Raw genomic sequence first — 7951 nt, forward strand, 5'->3', positions numbered from 1 at the left:
GCCAAAATAAATGACACTGCATATGCCAGGGTAGGCTTGGGCTACAGACTTCAAAGTATTATCACCTTTTATCCTTGCCTTCGAATGGTTACTAATCTGGCTAACCACTGTTCACAGCTCTTTAATTGCTCATTTAAACATTCTGAGGCTTAGCTCAGGTCAAGGGCCAGAAGCTCCCTTCAGACATGCCACAGTCAAGCAAATCATTTACCTCCAAGTATCTCCTCTACAAAGGGAGTACATGAAACATTCTTACACAAATCACCATCTCAGAAAATGTACAAAGCACCAATAAGAGACAGGAGAAAATGCTGTTTGCATTGAAAAGAAATTCCATGGAAAACTTTTTAGTTTTGCATTTAAAAAGCAAAAAAAAAAAAAAACAAAAACAAAAAAACAACAACAACCCAGAACTGGTACTTCAGCAGAATGGGTTCCCACCTCAGCATTTTCCAGCATCACTCCCAGCACATTTGACTTTCCACATGTTTAAGTTCTGCCTGCCCCACTGGCTTCAAAGGCCTGAGTTGGCTCTGAAACCAAACACTGCAAGCTAAGGGTCAACAGAGAGATCCCAGGGGACTGACTCCCAAGTCAGTCTCAGCCCTTCCTGGACTCTCTATCCATCCTCTCCAATGATTGTCTAAAGCAATCCCTTACTTCACTCTAAGGGCTGCAGAAATCTGCTATTTCACAGCTGATAGAGCCTCCCCCTTCCAGCTCCATCTCTTCTTCCTCCAAGTCAGGTGTCTGTTTTCCCCTTCCTTACCTGACCAGCCCCCAATCTCCTACCTGGTCTATTTCCCCAACCTCTCCTTTCTGCTCCTAATCTCTCCTTGCTCTTCTCTACCCCGTCTTAGTATCATTGCTCTCAGAGGAAGAGGGGGCATAGGAGGTATATTTAGAACACAAAACCTAGAGTCAATCCACCTGAGTTTCTGCCCAGCTCTGCATCTTTCTAGCTATTTGACCTTGAACAGCCAAGCCACCCAATTCCTCAAATTCCCCAGTGAGGGGGATGAACCTGGCAACCACAGAGGTCTTGTCCAACTCTCAGGTCCCAGATATTCAAACACCCACCTGTATAACCATAAATGAAGCAGTGAATTAAACATACACAGGAATGAATTATAGAAATTCCCTTTCCTCAGCATTCTGTCACCCCAGCTAGAGTTCCAAGCCCCCCACACTGAGGGGCTGTACCTCACTCTGAGATGTTCAAACTCTAAATTACTTAGATACAGCAAAGCCTCCCCCAATCACACTAATCAAGGAACAGATGAATCTGAATATCCAACAGAAGTCTGAGTCCTGGAATGTTTCTTTCATGGCATCGAGCAATACTGTGAATTTAACATCAGCTTAGCAAACAGAAAAGAATCTAGAAATGCCATCGAAAACTGTCTTGTGAATCTAAGAACAGTTATGTGTTGGGAACCCTGGAAAATAATCTACTCCTAAACCCTCTACTTTCCCAAAAAGGGCAGAGGCCCAGAGAGCAGAAGCCACAAACCCAAAGCCCAGAGCAGATCCATGACCAGATCAAAGCCAGAGGTCCTGCTTCTGGCCCAGAGGACTTTCACTAAAGCTTTTTGAGACCATCCGTTTCCTTTTTCAAAGAGACAGATTAAACCCCAAATTACCAGTGAGTTCTCTGTACAACAAATCTATTTCCAAGTCCAGGGAAGCAGACCAGAGCTAAGTTTGGATGGCCAGATGATTACTAATACTACCTAACAAGCTTTCTCCCCTGAACCTTGCCCATTCATTCTCTGCAGAGAAAACCCCAGACTCTGCTATCTATATGGAACTCTATTTTGGAGAAGTGGGAAGCGGAAACCCATACAGTTCTTTGTTCTGACACCAAGAAGCATCTGCTTTCCAATAACTCCTACCTCACCTTCCAACATTCCAAGTACCTTCAGAAAAGTTCATAGAAACTCTCCAACTAGAATAAAAGAAAGCAGGAGGTAACAGGAGGAAAGGTCCAACTGAGGGTGGGTGTGTAACAGACAGTGGGTGTGTAACAGACGATGATAATACCCTCCCAGCTCTTCACCCTAGGGGTAGAAAGCATCTCTTTTCAGCTGCTAATACCCTGCACCAGAGATAGTCATCAGAGATAGTGCCACTCAGCGCCCTCCAGCAGAGAAATGAGCTCTCTGCAACCCCTGAAGAACTAACCCCTTCCTAACCATCCACTCTAACAGTGCCCAGGACAGAGGTACCAACAGACCAATCCTCCCCAGCCCTCCCCTCCCACCAAGAGCCTGAAACATCAGAGCTCTGATGGCAAGGAGCTATTTAAGGCAGCATCAAGAGGGTGGGGCAGAAAATTGCTGGCAAAATCCTCCTCCTCCACCCCTCCCTCCCTCACAGCCAACAGACACACACACACACACACACACACACACACACACACACACCACCCACCCACCCTCTGGCTCCATAGACAGCCATTAACCTCACCTATGTCTCTAAGGTCCAGAGATCTGGAGTCCCCAAACGTTCAGCATGTGTTTTCTGTCACTGAGGCTGCTCCACCCCCTTCTCTTCCACCACCACCAAGCCACCTTTACAATCAAAAACACAAAATTTAATCTAGAGTTCAACAACCAAGGGGCTTGGAGATAGACAAGCCCTCCCTGGCCTTCACTTAGGAAAGAAAAAGGGCAACCGGGGTGTGGGGGGGGGGGGGGGGGAGGGGTGATGTCAGAGGCCTGACAAGCTAGATAGGCTCCATGCTATCTCTAAATGAACCTCCCTCCTATTGATGGTGAAATCAATTCGGGCAATTTCGGCAGGTCGGCCCTGTGACAAGAGGGGCATCCCAGCGCTCAGTTTACAACAAAAATTCAAAGGCTCAGCCAGAACATGCTGGGAAAATCCAGGGTCTGGATAAAACGAGCTACACTCAGTGGGATCCTTTCTGCTTTTATGTAGCAATGTAATAGCGTAATAAATTCTGTCTGCCTGAGGAAAGCATGCACTGGTGAATTTCAAAGCCATTTTAAGACAGCGGATGAACCGGGATGCAGAATTCAACAGCACATTCCCTCGTGGGGGGTGGGGGGACGTAATGATTTCAAGCTTGTTTCCCCCTCTATCTTGAATGGAGCTAGCGCTTATCAAGGAAGCCACCTCGGAAAGCAGCCAGAGGAGAGCCGGGGATGCCCGGGAAATCCGGAGAAAGGAGTCGCTTTCTGTTCATCTCGGTGAGGAGCTGGCTAGCAAGAAGCTGCCAGTCACTCTGAGGGATGAAGGATGAAGAAGCATGGCCGGATGAGCAGGCACCGGCGTCCCCGGACACACATACACACGTACCCGCTCATTCTGGCGGGTCCTAGGCCAGGCCGACAGTCCTTGCTCTCCTCCCGCCGCCCTCTCCTCCAGAGGGATGCTAATGAATGAACACACCTGAGAAGCCTCCATCCTGCCGCTCGTTCCCTCCTTCTTCCTCTGGCTGCTGCAGAGGAGCCTCTCCTCGGTAGTTTCACTTTACAGCGTAAATCCACTCGGGCTTTGATGTCTCCTCCACCCACCCATATTGCAGCCAGCCTGAAGCAGGCGGACGTTCTCCTTGCAGAGGCCATGATCGCACGTACCCCCACCCACCAAAAACAAAAAAATCTGGACTATCCCAAACCCCGGCACACTGGGAAACTTTCCCTTAAAAACTGAGGATCCACCAAGCAGGCAGGAAGGAGGGTTCGACCGAGGGGGGCCACGGTTTCCCCTGCGACCACGGGGGATGCTCTGGGGGGAGGGGGTCCCCCAAGTCCTTCCAACAGCTGGCCCTTTAAACGCACCTCCTCCGAGCGTGAGACAAAGGCGCCGCCCGCGGGGGCCTGGCTGGCGCACGCCCCCAGCGCCGGTGCTGGTGATCAAGCAAGCGTCGGCCGAGGGGCGGCTGGCGCGGGCTTACCTTGCGGGTCTCCGAGCTGGCGGGCCGGCGGCGCGCGTCCTGCCCCACTCGCACTACACGCTGCAGTTGGCCGCGCTCTGTTTTTCTGGGACTCGGCGCTGACTTCACCGACACTCCGCGGCCGGCCAATGGGCTGCGGCGGCCGCCCCCTTATTAGCATGCGTCTGGAACCGTCCACTCCGGGGGCGCCTGGGAGGCGGGCGGCGCTAGGGGGCGGTGCCGGGCTCCGCAGTGACAGGAAGGGGCGTGTGCGCCAATGGGAGGCGATGAAGCGCCCCCCCTCCCCCGCCCCGCCCCGCCCCGCCCCGCCCCGCTGCATTGTGAGCCAGGCGCGCGGGCCCGCGGATCTCCGGCCGAGAACGTGCGCGCGGTCCCAGTAACCCTTTTTTGTCCTGGGCGGCCTCGGGCTGAGCCGGAAGGTGGCCCGGCGCGCCCTCTGATTCTTCTGAGGGATCATCCCAGGGGAGCTGGGAAGGAATATTAGGCATTAAAAAAAAAAAAATCCTAACCTGTCTTGAGTGCATATAACTTAACCCCTGTACCCCAGTTTGCTCATTTTTAAAATGGTCTAATAACCAGTACCTATTTCGTAGGACATAGAAAAGATGAATATAGTTAAAGTATGTAAAGCTCTTCCCAGGTGGCGCTAGTGGTAAAGAATCTGCCTGCCAATGCAAGAGACAAAAGAGACACAGGTTCAACCCCTGAGTCGGGAAGTTCCCCTGGAGGAGGGCATGGCAACCCACTCCAGTATTCTTGCCTGGAGAATCCCATGGACAGAGGAACCTGGCGGGCTACACAGTCCATTGGGTCGCAAAGAGTCGGACACGACTGAGGCAATTTAGCGCACACACACTCATTCATGTAAAGCGCTTAGATCCGTGCCTGGCGATCCCGCAGTGTTTCTACTATCAATACACCTGACGCCAGCCAATATGCTTAATGCTTCCTAGTTTTTCTCTGTTTTGATCCTCATAGTCTTACAGGAGAGTCGCTATTACCAATCCATATTTTTCAAGTGAGAAAACTGAAATGGTTTAAGTGGCTTGGTCAGGGTCACACTGGTGCAATCAGGATTTGAAGCCAGGCTCTGAGACTTCATTCATGTGATATATTATTCAGCGGTCCCACGGGAGATATATGTTAGGCCCTGGGGTTACTGCCGAAAATGAAACAGACAAGCCTCCTCTGCTCATGAAGCTTCCATTTTAGTGAGGAAGACACTCATAATAAACGAGTGAATAAATAAACAAGATCGGAGGCAATGTGTCAAGCAGCGTGAATAAAACAAAACAGGGTCATACGCAAGTGGAGAGACAAGGTCTTTGCTAGATGGGTTCAGAGCTAACCTCTGTGATATCATCCTGACCTCTTCTAAGCCCTCTCAGTGTTACAGAAAGAAAACAGGGAATTCAAAGAGGAGAAACCCTCCTGCCCAAGGTCAATGCCGGCAAGTAACCAGCCTGGAACTTGCTCCTGCCACACCTAGCTTCCTGCATCCCTGGGGCATCCTTGAAGGTGGGGCAACCATCCCTTAGGCTAAACACCACTGATTTTTGTCACTGTCCTTGGCAAGAATCTTCAGTCAGAGCATGTTCCCAGTTAGCAGACTGTGTGTGTGCACGAGAAGGAAAGACTTTGATGACTGCACAGTCTCATGGGAAACACATCTGCTAAGGTGCTTGGATATCAAGGAACAGGGACAATTGTTTGCTGAGCACCTGCTGTCCTAGGCTGCATAAAGAAAAAAAAAATTCGGAGTCTCCTAGCCGCCCGGGAGTTTATTCTACAGTCGAATAAACAAAAAACCACTAGAAAACTTATTAATCTAAGGAGCCCCCAGTCCAAGCCTCCCCCAGCTTGCACCTCATCCTCTTGTTGTGCAAAGAACATTAGACTAGAAGTCCAGCTTCCCTGGCTCTGCTATGAACTTCCTCCACGATCTAGGTGAGACAGTTCCTCCTGGGCCAGTAAAGTAATGAAACAGCTAATACGCTTGTCCCTCCGTATCTTTGGGGGATTTGTTCCAGGATCCCTCTCAGATACCAAAAGCTGCAGATGCCTCAATTCCCTTATCTAAAATGGAGTAATACAAGGAATGGGATTCCCTGGTGGCTCCAGTGGTAAAGAATGCAGGAGATGTGGGTTGGATCCCTGGGCTGGTAAGATCTCTGGAGAAGGAAATGGTAACCCACTCCAGTATTCTTGTCTGGGAAATCCCGTGGACAGAAGAGCCTGGCGGGCCACAGTCCATGGTGTCCCAAAGAGTTGGACAGGACTTAGTGACTAAAGAGTTGGACAGGACTTAGTGACTAAACAACAACAAATAATACAAGGAATACAGTTGACCCCCCAGATCAGTGCATTTCACATCTGAGGATTCAATCAGCTATGAAGCAAATTTCATCACACCTGATTTGGTTGAATCTACAGGTTCAAAATCACTGACACCACATTGCAACCCCAGGAGGAACTGTTACTATTATCTTGAATTTATCCACAGAGGAGAAGAATGACAACTGGAGAAACTAAGTTAACTGCCTACCCAGAAAATTCAGGGTAACACCACTTAGAATAGCTTAAAAAAAAAAACCAAATATTCAATTTGAGAGGTTTAGTTAAGAAAATTACAGTACAACCAAATGACAGAATATCACACTGCCACGAAAAATGAAAAAGTATAATGACTCATTAACACACAAAGATGCTCATAATATATCACTGAATAGAAAAGTAAGTTGAAAACTCATTTGTACTGCAGTCTCACTAGAACTATTTCTTATGGGTTTATGAACATCTTCTCCTCATCTATATTTTTTCTTTTTTTTATCATGAATATCTATCAAATCGTTCAATGAAAATAAAACAAAAGAATCTTACAACAAAAGATAAGACTCTATCCATAGAAATTTGATCTCTAGGCAAAGCCTTCCCCTGTAAGTGGGAAACTGCCTGGAGGAATCTTAAATGAGGCCTCAGTCTTTGAGTCATCCCTCAAGTGTTACACTCCTCTGCTAGTTCCAGTATGTAAGTCATTAGGGTTTATGAGATAAATGAGAACATACTGGAAGGACAGACAGGAAGGGGAAAGGGTAGACAAAAAGAAGGAAAAATCTTACTACCCTGCAACACTCATCTAAAATGTCTCCTCCAAGAAGTGTTCCGGTTAAGGCATATACGGGAAAAGAATCTAAAAAAGAGGGGATATATGCATATGTATAATTGATTCCCTCTGCTGCACACCTGAAACTAACTCAACACTGTAAATCAAATATACTCCAATAAGCTTCTTTTTTAAATAACAAGTGTTTAGAATTATGATCTAATAACATTTTGACACTGAAAGTGACCCAAGAAATCATCATGTAAATTTGCTGTTGTCTGCAATCTTTCACTGACTCATCTAAGTATCAGGCCCTGTGCTCAATGCTGGTGAGACCTGCCTCCCCACTTACCAAAGGTAACCCCTGGGGTAGCAGAGGCCCAAGGAAGTCCAGCTTCACTGGGGTGCTGAGAAGGTTCCCACACTTGGTTCTTTACTCTCGCCATCCTGAAATTCTTCATTTTTAAATAAGAGACCACATGTTTTCATTTTGTATTGAGTCCTATAAACTATGTGGCCAGTCCTGGGAAAGAGAAATACCCAGACCTTATTAGTAGCCTATCAGTGATCAAGCCTGGAGTAAGGCTCGAGGCTTTCTACTCTCATCCCAGTCACTCTCATATCATACGGTCTCATTCCTTGGTCCCAAGATAAATGTGAGCGCTCCCTGCTTTCCACTCCTACAGCTCTTCATTTATTCCTTTCTCGTGGAATTTACCATATTTGGCATGAACTTATGTATATATGTGCGTAGTCTTATTCCTCACCCTCTCTTCCCACCAGATTGTAAATTCCATGAGGACCGTGAGGTCCTGGCTTGTGTCCACTCATCTCAGACAATGCTTAGCACTGTGCTTTACACACTAGTAAAACTGTGCTTACATTTAATTTAATCTTATTAGTAACTCCTCATTTTCTCTTCA

At 47.8% G+C, this 7951-nt stretch overlaps 1 protein-coding gene across 45 annotated transcripts in view; it reads right to left on the minus strand.

The window, feature by feature from the left end:
- The window catches only part of SORBS1 (sorbin and SH3 domain containing 1), a 231492-nt gene extending 227391 nt beyond the window's left edge, over positions 1–4101 (minus strand). For 38 of the 45 annotated variants that reach the window (XM_044935433.2, XM_044935469.2, XM_045164213.1 and 35 more), the window contains exon 1: positions 3926–4101. In XM_044935433.2, the coding sequence (XP_044791368.2) occupies positions 3926–4085 (160 nt within the window). In that variant the 5' untranslated portion in view covers positions 4086–4101. Of the gene's footprint in view, positions 1–2469; positions 2574–3925 lie in introns of all 45 variants that reach the window. The other 7 variants (XM_044935451.2, XM_044935446.2, XM_044935442.2 and 4 more) reach the window with 2 other exon arrangements.
- Positions 4102–7951: the final 3850 nt, after the last annotated feature.

This window comes from Bubalus bubalis, chromosome 23 (genome assembly GCF_019923935.1).
Source record: "Bubalus bubalis isolate 160015118507 breed Murrah chromosome 23, NDDB_SH_1, whole genome shotgun sequence".
NCBI lineage: Eukaryota > Metazoa > Chordata > Mammalia > Artiodactyla > Bovidae > Bubalus > Bubalus bubalis.